Genomic DNA, 23,073 nt, shown 5'->3' with positions numbered 1-23,073 from the left:
TACTTGAAGCCTAGAATAAAGGGTAAATACCATAGGTCCATAAAAATCTTATCTGAGAATCATGTAAAATATGTTTCTAGGGAAGTGGCGCTGTGGCTCAAGTGGTAGAGTGCTAGCCTTGAGCTGAAGAGCTGAGGGACAGTGCCCAGGCCTAGAGTTCAGGCCTCACGACAGGACCCAAAAAAAAAAAAAAAATGTTTCTAGGAAGGGGAAGTGATCATTTGCACACTGGCTTATTCCTTTTCTCCTGAGTGTACATGTATATATCCCCCACCCCCCAAAAAAGAATGTTAACTAATGTATTCCATTTTTAATATATCGGCAATGATCTCCTTATACTAATAGTGTGAAGTATTAGAAATAGATATAAATGATCAGGCGGCCAGTGTTTGAACATGTCCATCTTTTATTTTAATTTTATGTATTATCATTAGTGCAAATACATTGGGGGTTTGAACTTAGGGTCACAGGCTCTTGCTTGGCTTTCTTACTCTACCACTTAAGCCATAGCTCTCTGCTTCTGGCTTTTTGGTGGGCTGGCTTCAAGCCACAATCCTGAGATCCCAGCTTCTTGAGCAGCTAGGATGACAGGCGGGAGCCACCGGTATCCCAGCTGGACTTTTGTCATGGACAGAAGAAGAAGAGAGAAAGGCAAGAGGTGGAGCACCACAGAGCTGGAAAAACCTCACTGTTAAACAAGAGCCAGGGCCCTGTCCGGTTCCCGTGAAACACACACATCAAAGGCACTGGTAGGGGGATTTTCAAAGCTTTTCTATTCCCGGGCCAACAGGTTCCTCTCCTGACCGTAACTTACCTGACATAGATCCATCTTGTTGTGCAATGTCGCCCCATTAGCTTCTTTATTCTTCTAGCGAAACGGTTTCCCAATACTGTTTATTACAACTACATGTGTCATCTCTGTCCTGTCCCTCCATGGAATTGGAGTGTTTCCTTAAGAATCATTGTCATTCTAATCTTCTTGCACTTGTGAGAAATAATTATAAGCTCTTTGCTGTAAATACCCTCTTTTGGTGCTAGTGTACGTTTATCTTTTTCACTTTTCCTCATGATAGATGAGTTCCTTTAAGATCTTTCCCCCAGTGTCTATCGAATTGTTGTCTTAGTCACAATTAAAGCCTTGAGAGAGCTTTCAGCATAATTACATATTATACTCCTTCTGCTGCCTCAAATATAGTTCCCAAAGGACATTTTGTCTGAAAGCTTCCTTTGTCCAAATGTGAAATTAGTGGTCGAGTGTTAGGATGCATTGGGTGCTGGTTTGGGGATGCACACCGTGCTCGTGGTGGCCTTCCTCCCTGCAAGTGGAATGATTTTTTTCATCCAGAAACCATCCAAAAATACAGGAGGGATGCTTTCCCCACTGTGTAAGACAATAGAGGCAGAGAGAGGAGCAGCAATGTCCTGCAACTTGTCTGACCTAAAGTTAGACCCCAGAACACTGAGATTTAAGCCCAGGCAAGCAGAGGCCCCAGAACCACCCACTGTTTGGAGGAGCCACAGACAGCTCCCGGAGTGAGGTGAACAGGTTTCATAAGGCAGGAAACCCGTGTAGTGGTTGGAGGTTGGCGGGCTTCTGTCCCCAGGGTACAGAAGAGCTGCTCTCCCTCCTCCACCCTGGTATAAAACTGAGAGCATGTGCTAGAGGTAGACAGACCAGAAAGATCCAGACTGAAATACCTTCTCAGGGTGGGGGTGGGAGTGGGGAAGGGTGCTGGGTGAGCTCTGAACTCGTGGTGAAGATGGCTCCAAGAACTCTGGGATTTGTGTCTGTGGCTTTTTGCAGTGTGACTTTGCAAGGTGGTTCTGGAGGCTGGGCTGGCTTAGAAACTGCAGCACAGGTGATGTGTAGGTTCTGGGGCTTCAGCCAGGGAGCCTTGAGGAGTCTATATTCACAATGTCAGAAGTGTAGGAAATCAGGCTAGCCTTGCTGAGACCACACAGTAACGTGGAGGCCAGCCAGCACCCAGTGGACAGCAGTGAGGCCGTGCAGGACCATCTGGTGGAGTTCCCCTGACAGCTGCCCGTGGCATTCCAACCTTAGGTTGGAATGGCTGGGGAACTGTCCAGGGCAGCCCAGCACTTGCTATTTTGGTCAAGTGCACAGTTGTGTATATATCTAGATTTGAGGATTTTTTTTTTCCTCCACAGAAACTGAGAAGGAAAGCAAAAATCAAATGAACACCTGTCCACAGAGAACTGTAGCCCTTGCCCTGAGTTCGGAAAGAATAAAGTTCCATTGTTTTAAGCCACCATTTGTTGGTAACCCGTCTTCAGCACATGGAGATCTAGCAGTGATGTTAGCCCAAGCCCCACGTTTCTCCTCAGCAGGTTAAAAATCGGAGAAAGGTCCTCTGGGAACTATGTCCTGCTGTAGTGATTGAATAGGGACCCCAGGTATGCCCAGGCGAACCCCCAGATCCTGTGAACCTTTGTGCCAAATATTTACATGTTCATAGATGTGATTAGGTTGAGATATCATCTTCCATTCATAGTAAGTCCTACATCCAGTGGTAGAAGAGAAGAGATAGAAGAGAGAGGAATGAGGAAATAAACACACATAGAAAGCGAGATCTTGTGAAGATAAAGTATGAATCCTTGAGTTCAAATCCCACTATCACCAAAAGCTGGATGAGTAGGTAGATAACATATTGCATTTAAAAGGGCTATTAGAAAGACTGCTTAAGGGCTGGGAAGGTGGCTCAGTGGTAGAGCACTTGCCTTGCATGCCTGAGGCCCTGGGTTTGATTCCTCAGCACCACATAAGCAAAAAGAAGAAAGCTGGAAGTGGTGCTTTGGCTCAAGTGGTAGAGCGCTAGCCTTGAGCTGAAGAGCTGAGGAACAGTGCCCAGGCCCAGAGTTCAGGCCCCATGAACAGACCCCCCCCCCCAAAAAAAAAGACTACTTAATATTATATACGGAAAACCTTGATTTCACATTAACGGTATATAAATGGAAAAGCCATTATTACAGTATGTCAAATTTGAACTAGTAAGTAATCTTCTGCTCACCCACTCCCTCCAGAGGTGTTTAGAGATTCTTTAGATCTCAAGGGGTGAGTCCGGTTCTTGTCCCCAAATCTGTGCACCAATGGCCTTAGCACTGAATATTGCAAGGCGAACTCAGTCTTCCATGGCATGAGAGCAGTGATGTATCTTTAAGAGCACATGTGCAAACAGATCTCTCTGACACGCAGCAGACAGGCTATGGGGCTGCTGGGAGCAGGTGCTGCCCAGTCAGTAGAGTGCCTGGGGGGTTCTGGGGTCTCATTGATCTACAGTGTTCCCAGTCAGTGGCTGGTACATAGGAAAGACGAGAAACCCCTGGGGGGGGATAGGGGAGGGGTATCAACAATGGTGTACCTGGCTTGGAAAAGAAGCACTCTATACAGCAGCTTCAGCTTCATTCCATTGCAGAAAAAAAAGAAAAGGAAATGTTGTTAAATGGACTGTTTAGGAAACAAAAACAGATGTCACTAAAACACCAGTCTTGAACCTGAGCAATAGTGAAAGCTTTGAGGAGTATAATTGAAATATGAAATAGCATTCTCCCTATTGTCATTCATTCGTGATTTTAAATGTCAGTGTTAGATTGTGAGGCTGAATTGATTCGGAACCAAAATATCAGCTGTTTCATTTCCTCTCTGGGGATCAGACCCAGAGATTTATGGCAGTCAGAGGCTGAGAAGCGGGTACTTCAGCCGATGTGGGTGCTGGATGGTATGAGTACAAGCAGTCCCTGGCTTTTTGTCTACTGTTGTTTTTTTGCTAGCTGTTGTGCTCCTGAGTCCCAGAGCTGAACTGCTCTGTGGAGGGTCCCATCGATGCACACCTGGTATGGGGCATTTACCAGCAGGCACCAAAGAGTTTCACTTGTATAACAGCGAGCCTTTCGCATGGACTGATGGCTAGCCACCTGTCGTTTTACGGAAGGGACATTTTATTCTGAAGATAGTTTCTATGCAGTGAGTGGATTTAGAGCAATGGATTTTTCATTGATCCCTGGTTTTATTTTGTTATTCTGGGCAGAGCATTTTGTGCCATCACTGAAGGTGTTCTCTGATGGGGAAAGATGAGTAGGGGGCGGGGTTAAGATTCACCTCTCTCTCTACAGGTATATGTCAGTGTGTGGCACTGATCCCTCCACACTTTGAACCACCTCAAGAGTGTCTCACCTCCTGTGTGGAGAAGTGTATCTCACTAGGTTGTGTGCACTCTCTTAATGTCCTCTTTTGCCTAGATGAGCAATGTGACGGTGGACTACTGTCTTGACATCATCAAGAAATTCGAAGTTTCAGAAGAAAATAAGGCGAAGAATGTTCTTGGCATAGAAGGTAAAATAACCATAGGCTTTCACGTCCCTTTCCTTGATTCAGTTGGCTAAATTAAATTCCAGCCAAATCAAGAGATAGTCGTGGAATTTGAGATAATTCTAATAAAGCCAAAAAAAGTTATATTTTCCTACAAAGGAAATGCCATGATTTTTCTCTTACTTTATTTGTTTGTTTATTACTTATTTTTGTGCCGGTACTAGGGCTTGACTCAGATACTTGAAGTCTTTGCTTTGCTCTTGTCTGGTGCTCAACCACTTGAGCCTCACCCCTAGTGTCACTTTTGCCTCTTGTTTTTGCCATACTCAGGTGTTACTGCAATGTATGATCGATTCCAAGAAGTGTTGGGCTTTTCTCACATGGAAAGAGCTCATCCTGGTGCTTTAGGAGAGGAGATTTGGTCCTAGACTCAGTAACCTAGGAATCTTCTGGCTTGAAATAGACATATTTCTTTACCAAATGAGAGTGACTGTCTTGGTTTTTCCTGCTAGGTAGCATTATAGAAGCTGTTAGAACCACAAATCTCATTACTATAGTTACCTTGAGGCAAAGGGACCCTAAGAAATTAAGTAACCTACCCACACTGAAACGCACTCAGAAGCTAGCTCTTAGCACCTTATACATAAGTAAAATTGTATAAATACAGCCTCATGTTTGTTTAAAACCTATGCATTTAAAAGAGGCAGAGAAATTAATTGTAGGGAATAAACCATGAGGAAGAGATGGTATCCCTCAGGGACTACAGTGCCCCAGATGTCTGGAATATCTCCCAAGGCTGGAGCTGGGCTTCTCTCATTGGATGGTTGGTCTCCTGTTTTCCAGTGCTCCCAGTGACTGTGGGAAAAAGGTGTTGACTCTGTGTGTGTGTAGGGGGGGTGGGTTGTGGGGCTTGAACTGTGGGCCTGGGCATTATCTCTCAGCTCTTCAGCTCAATGCTAGTGCTCTACCACTTGAGCCACAGCACCACTTCCGTTTTTCTGGTGGTTTATTGGAGATAAGAGTCTCACGGACTTTGCTGCCCAGGCTGGCTTCGAACTATGACCCTCAGATCTCAGCCTCCTGAGTAGCCAGGATTATAGGTGTGAGCCACCTGCGTCTGGCAGGGTTTACTTTTTTGCTGCTGCTACTGTTGTTCTTTTGTCTTTGTGTTTTTATGAGCCATGGGCTATGTTGTCCAGGCTGGCCCTGGACTCCTGGATTTGGGCATCGGGCACTGAACACAACCCTGCCTTGACAGGAGGCTTTGGTTCCATGAATTTATTCTTGGATAAGAGGGTATTTAAAATGAAGAGGAACAACTTTAAATTGTATATCCTTAAAACAAGTTTAAAGACAGAAAGGGTAAACTAATGTGGGCCTTTTCTGTACTAGGGAGTGATGGCTTCCCCTGGTGGGCACCCAAAAGATGGCATAAGTGTGGCTGCTAAGCTGCATTCCAACATGTCTGTTGACATACAGTGGCTCTTGATCAGTGGCCCTTCCATCACTCTCTCCCCTCCGGCTTCAGCTTGCTGACCCTCTATTTGATGCCAAGCAAATGTCCTAGCTGTCATGAACATCACTTTGGATCTTCTTGGACCTTGTCTGAATCAGAGAGTTTAAGAGGCACGCGTGGAAAGTTACACCACTCTGTTCGGTCTCCCGCAGGCTTCACGAACTTCATGCGCAGCCCTGCGTGTGACATCTTTAACCCCGTGCACCAGGAGGTGTGCCAGGACATGGACCAGCCACTCTGCAACTACTACATTGCGTCCTCGCACAACACCTACCTGACTGGGGACCAGCTCCTCTCGCAGTCCCGAGTGGACATGTACGCCCGCGTGCTCCAGGAGGGCTGCCGCTGCCTGGAAGGTGCGTGGGCTCCCCCCGCCCGCTAACGGGGCTCACATTTGCGTTGGTATCGGTGGGATGCCGAGATGCCAGTAGGGAGCTGGTGTTAATGTGTAACCACTGTGCCGTTCACGATGAGGGAAGGAATCTGGTGGAAACCTTAACGGGTTTAAGTGGACAGTCAGGGAGAGCCTCATTAGTAACATGAGGAGCATCGGCTGAAGGAGCCGTGAGCTCAAAGATGTCCACTAAGAAATATCACACCTGTGGTCATGTTTGGTTAGACTTAGGTCAACTTCCAATAGAATTTCTGGTAAATTCCAGGCTACTTCTGAGCATAGACCTCTGTAAAACTATACGCATTTCAAAAACAAAGCATTTTTTAAAATCTTCATAAACTATAACATTTAAAGAAGTTAAATTATTATCTCCAATTGTTTCTATTAAGTATGCCAGAAGACCTTTGTCTCCATCTGGCAGCTTCAGCAGAGTTTAGTAGGTATAATCTCCTGTGGCAAATTTAGTCCAAAAGAGTGCCTGCTGTGTCCAGCCTGCTGTGCTGATAGACACAGCCCTGCAGGCGGTTGATGTGGAGATCTGATTTTTGGCAGTTGACTGCTGGGATGGGCCAGATGGAGAGCCAGTAGTTCACCACGGCTACACGCTCACATCCAAGATTCTCTTCAGAGACGTGGTGGAGACCATCAACAAGCATGCGTTTGTGAAGAATGAGTGAGTACCTCCGGAGCTCCGACCGGCCTTGAGGCCGAGCCATCCCCGCATTCCTGCTCTCCATTCCTGCTATTCCTGCCTCTCCATCCTCCACTGCCTAGCCAGCAAGGCCTGTGGGGGAATGCCCTGGGACCCCGCTCCTCTCTCTAATCCTCTGCTCCCTCCTCTCCTGTCCCCTCAGCCTGCCTCCTAGACCTTGTCCTTGAACAGGATGACCTCAAAATCTCTAGCTCCAGGGCACAGAACTTCCACACAAAGCCGGGACACACAGGTTGCAATGTGCACATTCCAGGCAGTATGAAAACCCAATGGCATCCACTGTTCTGGCTGTCCTGTGCTGCAGCAGCCGACATCCTAGGATCACCTGATCATTTTCATTGGCATTGGAAAAGCTTAACTGTTTGCTCCCCAACACCTGCATTTTGGGGCTCCATTATTACATTCTCTTCTCCTTGGCTGCCATTGCTTCTTTCTTTCTGTTTTCCCTGTGAGTTTCCAGTCCATCTCCCTCACTTCCTTAATTGTAACTGTTTCGTAATTGATTGCATTTTTGGTCCATTCTTTGGATACTTCACTAATTACACCCCCAGAACTCTTCCTCTAAGTTAAAGATCTCTGTAGAAACATCCTCCTCATTATTCTCATGATGGTTTCGGCTCGGCGTGGCCAGCCCCGCCCTGGCCCTCACAGCCTCGCATCCAGGGGGAGCCCGTGGCCTCCTTCTGCCAACCCTCCTCTTGCTTCTCGCTCTTTCCTCTTAGCTGGGGCAGCCTTGTCTGTCTACTAGCAGCTTCTGCCACAGGTGAGTCTTTCTAGCTTCCCCCATTCCCCTCTGCTCTCCCTCCTGGGGTCTCTCTGGCACCCATGACTTCTCTCATCCTTATGGACCTTTTTTGGTTGGTGCCATGCTTTCTTTCTGAAATCCATGCCCGTGTTGTCAGTCTTGTCTTGGTGTCTTCCAAGGCTCCCTGTTCCACACAAGCGAATCCTTGTGTCCTTGCAGGCATCCCACTCTTCCCTGCCCTTTTCTCCAATGCTCCACAGAGACATCGTATTCAGTGACCAGCAGACTACTGGCCAATGCTGTTCTCCACCTGGGGTGCCCCTCCCCCACCCCGCCTGCCTGTCCTACAGGGAGAGCGTGTCCACGCCAGCGGATTCAAACCTCCCTTCTCTCTGAATTTAGCATCCTGAATATCTAATCCTTTGACTGTGTGTGTGTGTGTGTGTGTGTGTGTGTGTGTGTATGCATCAGTACTGGAGTTTGAACTCAGGGTCTCAAAGGTCTTACGTGGTTGGTGCTTTATCACTTGAGCTACTCTATCAGTCCTTTGTGTGTTGGTTATTTTTTGAGATTGGGTCTCACTTTCTGCTCGGCTGGCGCATCCTATGAACCACGATCCTCCAGACTCTGCCTCCTGAGTAGCTAGGATTAGAGGCCTCCACACCTGCCTAAGCATCTGGAATATAACTCTGTCCTGTCCTGTGGTGCCTTATTACCACTGTTGACAACTGGGCTTGTTTTAACTCTACAGGACAGACTGGTGCTGGTAGCTTACACCTGTAATCCTAGGTAGTTATGAGGCTGAGATCTGAGGATCATAGTTCAAAGCCAGCCCAGGCAGAAAAGTCCAAGAGCCTTGAGCAAAAGAAACTCAGGGACAGCGCCTAGGCCCTGAATTCAAGCCCCAGGAGTACCCCCCCCCCCGACACAAAAAATAAATAAAGCTACAGAATAGCTAACTCACCAAAAATACAAGACTATGCCTTAGACATTTGTAATTCATTCTTTGTGACCTAGCGGGTCCCTGCCGCCTATCAGGCATGCAAGAAAGAATTTTGAATTAAAGAAGCAAATTAAAAATTACAGTTGCAGAAAATTAATATTCTAGATGTTAGTGGCCTTTCACATTTTTTAATATGTGGCCTTATTAATTAAGCATGCGGAAAAACTGCTGCTGTACAAAGAGACCCTTGGTGCAGAACAGGTTAGCGTGTGGCGTTTTTGAGTGCCCGGCTTCGGGTTGCTTTTCACAACCCTGATTCTGACGCCTCGGGGCGGAGTTGGTGGTGATCTTCCTCCATGCCCAGTGTGTGTGAGGTGCTGTGTGGACTCCGCTGCCTCTCTGTGCTCCAAGGACCTCCCGACTTAACTCTTCATCTCCTGTGTGGAGGTCTCTACAGGAACACCATGCCTGTTTACTACATTTTCCACGGGTGCCCTTTGGGGGCAGGTGGTGCTAGGCTTTGAACTCAGGGTGTTGAGCTTGAGAAGCAGGCACGTTACCACTTCAACCACACATCGAGCATCTGGCTTTCAGCTTACTTCTTCCCTTCTAGAACTCGGGTCCTGCTCCTTGCCCCGGCTGACCTGGGGTTGCGGTTCTTCTCGCTGGGACTCCTGGGCAGCTGGGTGGACAGTCATATGCTCCCTGCTGAGATGATAGCTTGTTCTAGCTGTCATTGAACTTTGATCCTCCTAACCTTCTGCCGCCCGAGCAGCTGGGATTACACATGTGAGCTATCATGCCTGTTGGCATGCTGGCTTTTCTTCCCAGCACTCTAGGGTCCCAAGGCAGGTTAGGTTGGTCAGGACCCAGCTGGCTTCATCGTCCAGGTTCACCTCGCCCTCTGTCACCTGCAGTACCAGGTTTTGCTGACAGGGACAGAAAGTCATTCCAGGAGCTCAGTGGCTGTCATTGGGAGTTTGTGCCTCTCTGAAAGGTCCAGAGAAACAGTTTTTACGCAGTTTAAATGTTGGTTATATATTCTTGACAAAGAATGCCTTGTATGTGATGGAAAATGGGAGAAACTACGAATAAATCTGAGTTTGAAGTAATTTCTCATTCTGAAGAAAAAAGTTGAGGAGCAAGCCTGACTTTCTCAGCTCCTCACGCTCTGGGGCTGTGGACCGATCTGGCTCTCAGTGAGTTGCTGGGCAGTCAGTTACCTTACAGGGACCTGCAGCTTCTGTACAGACTCCTGCATGCTGGCGAAGCATGAACGCTTGGCTTCTTTTATTGTAAAACTAAAGACGAGTGTATAACCCTGCCTGAAATCATTTTGAGATGTCCAACACGTGATGCCACAACATACAAAGTCCATTGTGTTATTTTATCCTCAGTAGCAATTTCCAAGTTGAGGATGTATATCTTGATCTATACCTATATCTGTATATCACTATCTGTATCCACATATCTATATCTGTATCTGTAGCAATATTCATCTATATCTCTATATCTCTATCTATGTATCATCTCTAGATACCTATCTCTATATCCATATCAATATATCTATATCTGTCTGTATCAATGTCTATTTGTCTATCTATCTCTATATCCAGATCAATATATCTGTCTATATCTGTATCAGTATATCTTGATCTCTATCTCTACATATCTGCATGTATCTCTATCTTTATCTATATATGTTTTCATGTGTTTGTACACACACTTTGAGTGTGTTTCATGATATGCAATGGTCTCAGAAATACCTGGGCATTTGAACACACAAGAGGAAAATACATTTCATAATTTTCCTCCCCCGTTAAGCGTTCATTCCTTTAATTCTTTTTAACACATACGTAATGTGCTCCCTCTCCTCACCTTTTTGCCAGATGCCAACTCCTGGCCTTCATCATTTCACACGGTGAGCACAGTTCAGTCATTCCACCTAGCAGAGTTCACTGGCTTAGCGGTGTATTTCTAATGTGCCTCTAATCTTGCTTGTAGAATCAGCGTGTCCCCCGCACGGCCGCAGCTCCTGTCGTGAGATTGCAGGGCTGCAGTGGGCACTGACTTGGGGGTCCGGGCCTCTGGTGCTGCCCCTGGCTCACGCCGCCGCCCTCCCACTCTTGCATAGGTTCCCCGTGATCCTGTCCATTGAGAACCACTGCAGCATCCAGCAGCAACGGAAGATTGCTCAGTACCTGAAGGGGATATTCGGGGACAAGCTGGACCTGTCAAGTGTGGATGCCGGGGACGGCAGGCAGCTCCCAAGCCCTCAGAGCTTGAAAGGCAAAGTTCTGGTGAAGGTAATGGCCCAGACGGCGCGGGCATCCAGGCCAGCTGGGCCTCTCCCCTCTCCCTCCCCCATCCCCACTCAGGTGGTGCGGGCATGGAAGCCACCCTGGGAGAACCCTGCATACTCTCAAGAGCAGTGGTTGGCCTGCAGGCACACAGGTTTTCTAGACCTGTGTGTGCATCAGGAGAGGCAGTTCTGATGCAGTGCATCAGTTCTGGGGCTGCGTCACTGTGGTGTTGCTACGTATTCTGAGCTTTACTTTACGATGTGAAGGGACAGGTATAACCCTTGAGTCTGTGCTGTCAGTGCGGACGGCAGCATCCGGGGCAGGAGCCAGACAGCTCCCCACATCCCCAGCCAAGGCCTTTTGTTCACATCTCTTCCTCCCATTTCAAGCTCCAATAACTGTCTGTCAAAAAAAGATATATTGTCACGGTTGATCAGCCCCCGCGTGTATCCGTGAGAAGCGCTGTTCCAGAGACGGCACGTGGTGGGCGAGAGGCAGGTGAGGGATGGCATCACAGAGGGTCTCTTTCCAGGGACAGCGGATACTGTAGGTGCAGACACAGTCAGGAAGACAGCCCCTTGGGCTTTCTGACTGCCGACTCTATGATTTTTCTTAGTTTTGGTGAATTGTATGTGTGGACCCAAACCAGTTTTTGATGGCTACATTCTTTTGAGGTGAAAGACAAAGGAAAGCCAGGTGCCAGTGATTCACCTCTGTAATCCGAACTACTCAGGAGGCAGATCCCAGGATAGAGATTCTAAGCCAGCCCCTGCTGCTTATCTTCAGTTACTCACCAGAAACTCAGAAGTGGTACTGTGGTTCAGGTGGTAGAGCACTAATTGAGCAAAATAGTTAAGGGACAGGTCATAGGCCCTGAGTTTGGGTCCTACTACTGGCACCCAAAACCCAAAACAACAGCAATGAATTGTTGGCTGGGTTGTATTTTACCAAATGTACAGGAGAATGAGAACTTGGAGGAAACAAATGATTCCATGCCAGGACTTCAATGAGAAAGGAGAGGTGGGCACACTGCTCAGGAGTATTCATCTTTAGAACCTACCAGAACTTGGTTTTCTGTCAATTAAATGAAAACGACAGATTCTAAAACTGCGAAGAAGTGTCCTGGATAAAAGTTGTAGATAATACAACAACTAACGCTCACCAGCAATACGAAAAGCTTGCCCAGTCTTGTGGAAGCTGACCCCTGTGTTCAAAACCATTTTCTGGGTTAGACGGTAGACAGGTTAGACAGGCTCCCCATCCTGTAATCATTTTGTGGGCAGTTGGCATGATAAGGTAGGTGGTATGGGCTGCGTCCTCCAGGGGCAACCTGCATTGCTGAGGACTGGGTGCGGGCCCCTTTGGGCACAGCCATGGTGTCAGGACCTGTGCACACCAGTCTGGCTCAGAGTCTGAGGTCAGAGGCCATCACTGGGCTCTGGGATCTGACAGCTGAGAAGTTGTATTTTCTGTGTCTGCACACTGGTCCATCTTGGGTTTTGCCACTGGACCCAAGACAACACTGACTCAGAAGAAATGGTTGGTGACATGGTAAGAAGAGCTGGAGGCATGGCTCAAGCAGTAGAACACCTGCCTGGTGAGGCATGGCGCAAACCCGCTGCCATGGCCTAGACATGTGTGCTTGCTGTTGTTCTAACGTAGATGCCGGGGGCCCCATCTAGACCCAGAGGCCAGCTGGCCCCCGGCCCCTCGGCGTCAGAAGCCCCGAGTCCCCATGCAGCCTTTCTGCCAGTACTTCCTGACTGCTATTCTGTGGGCCACGAGGTTCAGAGCCGTGGGCTCTGTGGCCAGGTGTGCGGATGCCCGAGCGGCGTCTTCACTGGGTTCGTCCTGGTTTGGATTGTGTTCAGTGTCATAAACATCCCCCCAGTGAGCAGTCTTGAACAACAAACAACTCATTCCACTGTCCCGTGTCCCTGTAGGAACCTGGGTGTGGTTTAGCTAGATCCTCTGTTCAAGACCTCTGGAGAGAGAGAAAGAGAGAGGGAAGAAGAGGAGAGGGAGGGAGGGAGGGCACTTACCCATCAGCCTTGGCCACTCAGCTTCAGCGCCTCCATGCCTGCCTGCAGAGTTTGTTAGCATTTCCTTCTGCTCCAGAGGCAGCCAGCCATTCAGGCAGCAGCCCCAGCGACCCAGAGCCTCTGGTCTAGTCCCTGCGGCCCCGCCCTCTACTGCATTCTAAAATTGCGGTCCTTTTTCTGAATGTAAATTGATGTAAATTGAGGAACATAGAAAGGGAGAAAACACTGCTCACGATACTCTGATTTAGAGATAATTACACTTTGAACAATGAAATCATATTTCTTTCCAGTCTTTCCCCTGTGTTTTTATAGTTCACCAAGATCGTAAGAACATTATTGTACAGTCAGCTCTCCTATATTGGCAGATTTAACCACCCACATATCAAAAATACTTGTTTTTTGTGGTCAAGGCTTTGTGCTTGCTAGACAGTCATTTCACCTTGACTTGTGCCAGGCCTCTGGCTCCTTTTGCTCAATTTCTTTTGAGATAGTGGCTCACTTTTTCCCTGTTTGGGCCGGTCTGGATCACAGTTCTCCTATTTGTGCGTACTATACAGCTGAGATGATGGCCATGTGCCACTGTGCCAGCTGGCTGCTGGCTGAGATGGGGATATCTCGTGAACTTGCTGACCGGCCCCGACTGTGGTTCTCCTGAGCTCTGCCTTCTGGCTAGGACTTCAGGTCTGAGCCTGGTGGCTGGCATGTGCAGACTCTCCTCCTCTCATTAGGAATAGCGTGTGAAGTATTTAAGAGCATCCGGAGACAATTTAAGCAGGGGGATGTGTAGGTGGTGTGAGAATAACACACCATTTTCTGTAAAAGACTTGTACAGTGTTTTTAGATGTTGGTACCTGAGATAGGTTCCGGAAGCATTTTCCATGGTTACTGATGGATGGGTGTAATGCTATCTTTCTCTCAGGTGTCTTAAATCTTACTATAGGAATTTTCCTTTGCTTAAGCCCCTGCCCCGATTTCTGGCGTGTATTTTGGTGAGGTGTCAGAAGTAGTTTGGGACTGCAGGCTATGCAGGAGAAACTTGGCTTGTTGAGTGTGAAGAGTGTAGGTGTGCAGATGTGAAGCTGCACAAGTGTAGGTGTGTGGGTATACAAGTTTGCAGGCATTCAGATGTGGGTGTGCAGGCATTCAGGTATGGGTGTGCAGGTATTCAGGCATGCAGGTGTGGCTGTGCAGGTGTGCAGGAATGCAAGTGTGGTTGTGGAGGTGCAGGCATGCAGTTGTGTGGGTATAGGTCTGCAGGTATGCAGGCATGCAGTGTGAGTATGCAGGCATGCAGGTGTGGGTGTGCAGGTGTGCATGTGTGCAGGTGTAGGTGTGCAGGCATGCAAGTATGCAGATGTGGGTATGCAGGCATTCAGGTATGGGTGTGCAGGTGTGCAGGCATGCAGGTGTGGCTGTGCAGGGGTGCAGGCATGCAGGTGTGGCTGTACAGGTGTGCAGGTATGCAGGTGTGGGTGTGCAGGTATAGGCATGCAGTTGTGTGGGTGTAGGTCTGCAGGTATGCAGGCATGCAGTGTGAGTATGCAGGTATGCAGGTGTGGGTGTGCAGGTGTGCATATGTGCATTGTAGGTGTGCAGGCATGCAAGTGTGCAGGTATAGGTGTGCAGGCATGTAGGTGTGCAGGTGTAGGTGTGCAGGCATGCAGGTGTGGCTGTGCAGGTGTGCAGGTATGCAGGTGTGGGTGTGCAGGTGCTCAGGCATGAAGGTTTGTGGGTGTAAGTGTGCAGGTATGCAGGTGTGGGTGTGGAGGTGCAGGCATGCAGGTGTGTGGGTGTAGGTGTGCAGGTGTGGTACAGTTGTGCAGGCATGAAGGTGTGGCTGTGCAGGCATGCAGTTGTGGCTGTGTAGGTATTCAGGTGTGGGTGTGCAAGTATGTAGGCATGCAGGTGTGGGTGTGCAGGTGTTCAGGCATGCAAGTGTGGGTGTGCAGGCATGCCGGTGTGTGGGTGTAGGTGTGCAAGTGTGCAGGTGTGGGTGCGGAGGTCCAGGCATGCAGGTGTGTGGGTGTAGGTGTGCAGGTATGCAGGTGTCGAGGTCCAGGCATGCAGGTGTGCCTGTGCACATTGTAGGTGTGGGCATGTATGTACAGGTGCCTTGAACCTGCTTAGAACCAGCAGCTTGTGGTGGGCCTTGTCTTGATGGCTGGAGTCTTGACCTATCGGGCTGCTGTAACAAAATGCCAGACAGCGGGAACTGTCCCTGCACCAGAAGTGGCTCTGGTGGCTCCAGTGTCTGTGGGGCCAGGGCGGAGCATGGGACAGGGGAGTGGCTCAACCACAGCCAGTGGCCCGACCTCAAAACACCATCACCCCAGTACCCATAGGATTGGGTTCCACCAAGGACCCTGGGCAACCTTACACCTCCAGTGGTTGTAGATGATGGAGTGCGGTCACGTGTACGCTTACTCACATAATGAAAGAAACTTGTCTGAATTTTCATAAAATAAGTGTCCTTCATTAATTACACTTAGTGGAATGTAGTAAGACTGCCTTTCCTTAAAAGTCCTTTCTCTCTTTTTTTTTTTATTATTTTATTTTTTATTTTTAGTTGGTCATGGGTCTTAAGCTCAGGGCCTGGGCGCTGTCCCTGAACTCTTTAGCTCAAGGCTAGCATTCTATCACTGGAGCCATAGAGCCACTTCCGGTTTTCTAGTAGTTTATTGGAGATAAGAGTCTCACGAACTTTCCTGCCCAGGATGGCTTTGAACTGCGATCCTCAGATCTCAGCCTCCTGAGTAGCTAGGATTACAGGTGTGAGCCACCAGCGCCCGGCCTTTCTCTGTTTTTAATTACTCCTAATTTAAGCTGTGTGCCTTCTAGTCAGGCTGAAGTAATGATCAACCACAGGCTAGCTCATTGAACCTCAAGTTTTCCCTTTTAAAAATTGTGGTCAATTATATAACAAAATCTACCTACTGCCCTGATTGTTTTCAAGTGCTTTAGTCCTATTTAAAAGCATTCGCACTGCAGGGTGTGCCCAGTGGCTCAGTCCTGTAATCCGTGCTACTCAGGAGTCTGAGATCTGAGGATTGCTGTTTGAAACCAGCCTGGACAGAACAATCTGAGAGCCTCTTATCTCCAGTTTACCAGCAAAAAGCTGGAAGTGGAGGTGTGGCTCAAGTGGAAGAAGGGCAGTCTTAAGTGAAAAAGCCAATAAGCAAGAGGGTAAGGCCCTGAGCTCCAGCCCTGGAACTGGTGCCCTCACCAAAAAATAAGTAAAAATAAAAATAAAATCCTGTGTGGCTCACCTCCATTTTATTTTCTCCTCTGTGAACTCAGCTGTTCCAGGTCCCCTGTGTGCACGGAATCATGGATTCTGTCTTTTGTTTCTGGCTATGCCATCTGTCTTAGTGTCTGCAAGGCTCATCCATCCGTGCTTTAATGTGTACCGGAATTTTCTTCTTCTTTTTTTTGGGGGGGGGTGGTCCGGTCGTGGGGCCTGAACTCTGGGCCTGGGTGCTATCCCTCAGCTCTTCAGCTCAAGGCTAGTGCTTTACCACTTGAGCCACAGCGCCACTTCCGGCTTTTTTCTTTTTGCTTATGTGGTGCTGAGGAATCGAACCCAGGGCCTCGAGCATGCAAGGCAAGTGTTCTACCACTGAGCCACCAAAATGAGTACTCCCTCGCATCCATTCACCTGTCCTTGGGTGTGCTGCTTCTTGTCTCTGGCTCTTGTGAGTTTTCAGTTTAAATGCATTGCTTTGATTCCTTTCAGGGCAAGAAGTTGCCTTACCACCTTGGGGATGACGCGGAGGAAGGAGAGGTGTCGGATGAGGACAGCGCCGATGAGATTGAAGATGAGTGCAAGTTTAAGCTGCACTGCGTGAGTCACACAGGCGGGGTTGGGGGGGGCGGGGGCGGGGCCCCTCTGGGCACCTGGCAATCAGCACAGGTTCCAGGCCGCGCCGGCCTCCTCCTCCCTCGCAGGAGGCTCTGGGCTATAAGGGAATTTAAAGGAAATCACTGCGCACCTGCACACAGCTGCTCGTTTACTCCGTCTGTGAGTCCAGGTTTCGTGTGCCTTAGAACTGGAAGGAATGTTCTCGATGCCCCATCTGACCCCGTCCCCACAGACAAGTCCCCTCCTATCTTGACTCAGCTAAACTTCAAACTGCGGTCGCAAAAGTCAGTGTCTTTCAACACTAGCCTGGTCTTAACTCCTGCCTCACGCTCCTGTCCAACCACACTCCACGACCGGGCAGGTCAGAGCTCCTGCGGTCCTGCCCGCTCCCGGGTGGCCCCAGTGCCTGTCAAGGCACAAGCGTCCACATGGTGATTCATTTGTGATGTTGTCAGCAACACAGCATAGAATGGTTATTTCCCTTCGTGGGCTTCCTGGCTGGAGACCCGCCCTGCAGAAAAGCACCCTTTCCCCACGTCCCCTGGGGCCTCCACAAACCTGGGGGAACGCAGGCTTGGGGACAAGGGTGAGCCCCAGCTCACCCTGGCTCCAGTGAGGCCAGAGCCTCAGGACGCCTCAGGGGATGTGCCTGAGGCCTGGGACTCCATTGCTGCCGCGGTCTGCTGGGTGGAATTCTTTTGGACATCAGGGCTGTTATTCTGCCCTCTAAAAACAGATCCATTTTGTATAAATTCCCCTGATTGATATCATTGCCCTGAGCTCAGCGGTCGTTGAACTCAGCAGTGTATTATTAACAATCTTCTCTTCACTAAATTGTGCTGTGATTGCCTGTAAGAGACTGTTTCCGGAAGGAACAAGAGATAAGTGACAGCCAAGTCCCGCCAATGCTTCTGTCCTGGGTTTTATTTATTGTAAAGTAGTGAAATGGAGAAGAGTAAGTTGAAGTGAGGTCGGGGGGAAAGGGGGGTGGGCGGGCACTTCTTCTTTTTTTTTTTTTTTGTCAATCATGGGGCTTGGGCACTGTCCCTCAGCTCTTCAGATCAAGGTGAGCGCTCTACCACTTGAGCCACAGCACCACTTCCAGTTTTCTAGTGGTTTATTGGAGATAAACATCTCACGGAGTTTTCTGCCCAGGCTGGCTTTGAACCACAATCCTCAGCTCTCAGCCTCCTGAGTAACTAGGATTATAAGATTATAGCCCGAGCCTGGCTAACCTCTTCACTTCTGATAGCTTCTCTTAAGTCAGTTAAATACCCCCAATTGGGTGACAGTTACAGAAAAATTAAATAGGTTTTACACAGCTGAAATGGTTAACATTTCAGTTTCTTTTGTTGTTGTTGGTGGTGACCATGTGGCCTGGGCACTGTCCCTGAGCTCATTTTGCTCAAGGCTAGTACTCTTAACACAGTGAGCTACAGCACTACTTCTGTTTTTCTGGTGGTTAATTGAAGATAAGTGTTAGGTTTTTAAAAAGAGGTATCCGAGTAAGAACTGCAGCACACACGTGGTATTCAGGTAAGGGGTAGGTTTATTCAGTAGACCTGCTGGGACCAGGCAAGGTTGGCACTCCATGCAGTTGGGAAAGGCCTGGGAAAGAGAGAGTTGGGAAAGAGAGGAAAGAGAGAGGAAAGAGCTAGAGCAGAGAAAGAGCAGAGAGAGATAGATAGAGCTAGAAAAGAACAGCGAGAGAGGTAGAAAAGAGCAGCGAGAGAGGGCCTCTGGGCCTGGGCTAGGCCTTATCTAGGGTATGGGTGGAGAAAGGTGTGGCCACATCAAATTCAGATGTGACCTCAGCGGATGCAGATGTGACCTCTTCCAGGTGTGCCAGTTGCCTAGGTAATGCAGGTACTGGGTGGAGACTTTGCTGCGAGGAGGGTGGAGTCTGCTAGCCATCTAGGAGTGGACCTTACAATAAGATTCTCACACTTTGAACTGTGAGCTTCAGATCTCAGCCTTCTGAGTAGCTAGGATTACAGGTGGGAGCAACCAGCTCTGAACATACTTCAGTTTCTTATTTACTCTTCTAGATATTTGCTATTTTTGTAACTAGTGACTTGAAGTATTGGATAATTAACCTTTTTATTTTTACTTTTCACTTGTTCATTTTGTTCTTGTTTTGAGACCTTTTTTTTTTTTTAATGTAGCCTGGGTTGGCTTTGAGTTTGCAATCCTCCTGCCTCAGCCTCCTGAGTATTAGGAGTGCAGGAGTTCATTGCGGTGCCTGGCTAGATGTATTTTGTAAGCTTGACTTTTCATTACTGTACACCTTGATTCCCAGCTCTCTTGGCTACCAGCTCAGAGGCTGGAAGCACAGAGATGCCACTATGTTAATGTTTAAGGAGTACTGTTTTAGTGAAAATGAGGGCTAGGCTTTAACTATCATCCCAGTGTGTCCATTTGTTCCTCGAGTCGAGATCAAGTTCTACTTTGAAGCTCCTCTGGTTTCGAATGTGGTTTTCTGATGTGGTTTTCTGGGAAGGAGCTGGAGTCCCGCCTGCTGGCTGCCTCAGGCGGCACACAAAGCCTCCTGTTAGTTTCTAGGCACCTGTAGCTAAATAGACATGGGCTACAGCCCTAGCAAGGCAACATGAGATTCTCTGTGCATTCAACAGTTTTTTACCGAGCACCTGCTATAGGAGATGTGTTGTTAGCATTATAGGTTTTGGGAAGAGAGATCTTTGTCAGCAACATGGACAAAAGCTATGACTTCCATGAAGTGGTCCACTGGTCCATTATGGGGCCAGAAGAAGGTAGATAAGAAATGAGCCAGATTAATACAATATATACTGCATTAGATCATTGTAGGTGGTGAGCTATGTGCTGCTGTTCATGTATGTGTGATTACATTTTGACTCTGTGTGTACATACATGTGAAGGGTTTATTCGCTTTGGATGGATGCTCCAGGAAAAGTGTCAAGAGCAGATCTGGAAGCAGCGAGTCCGGGAGGCGATTCCTCTCCTCGCTGAGAAGCCCGTTTTGTGGTTGCCAGGCATTCCCCAGCCTGGGAAGCAAAGCCGGAGGTGGGATTCCTTGCAGCCCTCAGTTCCTCCACCGCAGCCTCAGGCTGTGCTAACGCAATGCAATCCCACTGTGGCTGGAGTTGTTGCAACCTTTAAGCTTTTCCTGCCTTGGATTGTTTTGTGGCTTTAGCCATAATGCAAATCTGGCTCATGCTATGGAGCAAGACCAGTGTGTTCAGGAACCCAAGAATCCCACAGCTCCCAGGCATAGTGGACAAGTTCCTTTCACCCACAGTACAGTGACCTGGCAGCTTGGTCCAGGGTGCCAGTGGGCAGCCACTCTCCTATGCATGGGTCATCAGACGCCGGTGTGCCTCACAGCCTGTCCACCCTACATCCCACCTGCATTGCATTTTTCCTCTTCTGATGTTTTTCTGTTTTTTTTGTCTTGTATTCACTGAACATATTAGGGACAAACATCAGCTATATCCCCCTCCCCCCATTACATGGAGGTTACCCACAAACACCAGGCCTCAACCTACACCACATGCACCTGTCACAGTAGTGGGTAAGACACTTTCATACTGCACTGATACTCTGAAAGCTGGCACCCATCTCTCTTTACACCTGTCTACCGTTCCCTTCCCTTCCCACTCCTTAGCTCTGGGCTCATCTTCCTTTCTAGGCCACTCACTGGATGCTTTGGACCCTTCTAAGGTGATGAATCTTGACACTCAGCCTCAGAGCCCTCATGAGCAGCCGGTGATGCGTGACCTCTCAAGGCAGCGAGGGCTTCTCCCGAACACGCCTGTGTGGGGCGGCAGGTCATGGCCTCGCATGGGAGTGGGGAAGTGGGGAGGTGGACTGGAAGAGTCCGGCTGTTTCTTACCATGATAATTGGTCCTGGATCAGAAGAGAGTGAGCTGAGGGGGCTGAAGTAGTGGGCTGGAGTGAGGGGAGAGGGTGCAGGGGTGCAGGGGTGCAGGGGAAATGGCTAGCAGCATCAGCCCACAGGTCCGGGAGATGGGCTGGAGAATGGTGGGGGAGGCGCTGCAGAAGGAGGGAGAGTAAGATGCAGCCCCAGCTGCCGGATAGATGCCCCAAGAGGACAAAGGCACAGGAGCTGCTGGGATTCCCCACATTTCCCTTGCTTTGTTTTGAAAGCAAAATGCCTCAGCTTTGACTGCTTCAAAAAGGGGGGGCTTTCCAACGCCCCCCCCAAGGCCAGGGTCTCAGCCCAGAGACGATGAAGTCATTTGCCTGGGAACTTTGCTCACATATCTGGTGACCTCTGTGTGCAAGGACACACTTGTGTCCTCTAACCTCTGACCCACTTCTCTCCTCCCTGTGCTCTGTCTCAGACTCAGGTGGGGTGACGCTCTGCTTCTGGAAGGATGCTGGAGACCAAATAAGGGTGTGTGTGTGTGTGTGTGTGACTGGCAGCGGAGGGAGCGATGGGTGAGAGGTGATGCCTCAGAACAGTGGCGTGTGTCCTCAGACAAAGCCCTCCTGACCCGTCCAATTGCACTCCTGCCCCCCTCTCCCACTGGTCCCTGGCCCCCAGCAACACCGCGCCGCCAGGCCCTGGGGTCAGGCTTGGGCCTCAGCTTTGCTTCAGTACTGCGATTGGATGAACTCCTGGACTGAATGACACTATTGTAATAAACCACAGCCACACGTGTATTTGTTCTTCTGGGCTGTACATTTGCCTATGTGTGTATGTGTGTGTGCTTGCGTGCATGATGGCACGCATGCACATGCGTGAGCGTGCATGCATATGCTGTCAATCGCAGAGAAGAAAAGAGATGAGCAGGCAGGAGCATGGGTCCTGGGGCAGCCCCAGCGCAGCAGGCGTGAAGGGGAGGTGCACAGCTCCTGTGCGGTGCTGCTGTCCTCATGTGTGACCGGCACTGGCCACCCTCACTTGGCGCAGTCTCATCCTGCCTCTGTGGATGGTGACAGTCTGTTTGCCCAGCTCCTCCCTTTCTGCGAGGCTGCTAGGTAGGGAAGGAAGGAGGCTATTTGTGGCTATTTGGAGCGCTCCATGTGACCCCAGGCTCTCTTAAATTCATTTCTGGCCATGTGTGAAACCCACTGACTCTTCTCCACACAGGGCCTGTGGGATGTGTTGTGGGCTTCACGGTAGGAATAATGCTTGTTGGACATGGAGTCCGCTTGGGCTCTACTTTCCCCCAAGAGTTCCTCTCTTTCTACAGTGAGAGAAGGCAGATGGCTGCAGGGTTGTACCAGACAGGAAGTGCCCCGTGCTGTTCCCAGTCCAGCAATTGCCAGGTGTGTGTGTGTATGTGCATGACACGCTGAGAGTCTGTCTGTGAGGAACAGGTTCAGTTGCTGTGTCCGGCTGTGGGGTAGGAGCTGGTGATGGCCAGGGTGCAGGGCGTGGGGTGTGGGGTGGCTCAGTTACTGTGTCCTGTGTGTCTGTGCTCTGAGGGGCAGCACAGGCCTATCTCAGTTTCTCAGATTGTGATTTCTTGTCCTTCACTGTACCATATTTGTTACAAATGGCACGTTTGTGGCATCTCTACGTCTAGCAAATCCACCAGCCCGTTTTCCAACAGCGTGTGGATAGGTTATGCCCCTAAAGCATGCTTTGGCAGAGACCTGATGTTTCAGAATTTTCCTTATTATATCTGATATAGTGACCAGTGATTTTTTTTTTGGTTGTGGGTCTTGAACTCTGGGCCTGGGTACTGTCCCTCAGCTCTTCAGCTCAAGGCTAGTACTCTACTTGAGCCATAGTGCCACTTCTAGCTTTTTCTGCTCATGTGGTGCTGAGGAATCGAGAACCCAGGGCCTGCCTCATGTATGCAAGGCAAGCACTCTATCACTGAGCCACCTTCCCAGCCCACCAGTGACCTTTAAGATAACTGTCATCTTTACTTTGGGGTTCTATGTAAGATGCTGACATCCAGCTGTGGATGTGTGTGTTTTCACTGCTGCACCAACCAGGTGTTCCCTGCTCTCTTCTCTCCCCTGGAGACCCAGTAATACTGAAATTAGATTAATTAATAACCCTAGAGCTGCCCCTAAGTGTCTAGATGAAGAGAAGAATCACAGGACTGCCCCTCCTCTAGGAAACCTCGGGTGCATCCAGGCTCACAGGACAAACTCTGCTCACCTGAAGTCAGAAGCCAGACGTGGCAGAGTTTACTCAGCAAAACATAGGGATGCCGAGATAGTCCGGGCACAGGCCTCTTGTGCAAAATTGTGGGCTCAGCTGCCACCACAA

At 49.1% G+C, this 23,073-nt stretch overlaps 1 protein-coding gene across 1 annotated transcript in view; it reads left to right on the top strand.

Annotated features, from left to right (window-relative positions):
* Positions 1-23,073, top strand: part of LOC138837093 (1-phosphatidylinositol 4,5-bisphosphate phosphodiesterase eta-1-like) — a 120,872-nt gene that overhangs the window by 69,830 nt on the left and 27,969 nt on the right. Inside the window, exons 7-11 of the mRNA XM_070035882.1 lie at positions 4,258-4,351; positions 5,996-6,199; positions 6,790-6,910; positions 10,772-10,943; positions 16,716-16,823. Of these exons, the coding sequence (XP_069891983.1) occupies positions 4,258-4,351; positions 5,996-6,199; positions 6,790-6,910; positions 10,772-10,943; positions 16,716-16,823 (699 nt within the window). The remainder of the gene's footprint in view (positions 1-4,257; positions 4,352-5,995; positions 6,200-6,789; positions 6,911-10,771; positions 10,944-16,715; positions 16,824-23,073) is intronic.

This window comes from Dipodomys merriami, unplaced genomic scaffold (genome assembly GCF_024711535.1).
Source record: "Dipodomys merriami isolate MVZ:Mamm:240054 unplaced genomic scaffold, mDipMer1.0.p SCAF_261, whole genome shotgun sequence".
NCBI classification, from domain to species: Eukaryota; Metazoa; Chordata; class Mammalia; order Rodentia; family Heteromyidae; genus Dipodomys; species Dipodomys merriami.
Note: the sequence above shows the minus strand (reverse complement) of the source record. Positions and strands in the feature narration are given on the sequence as shown.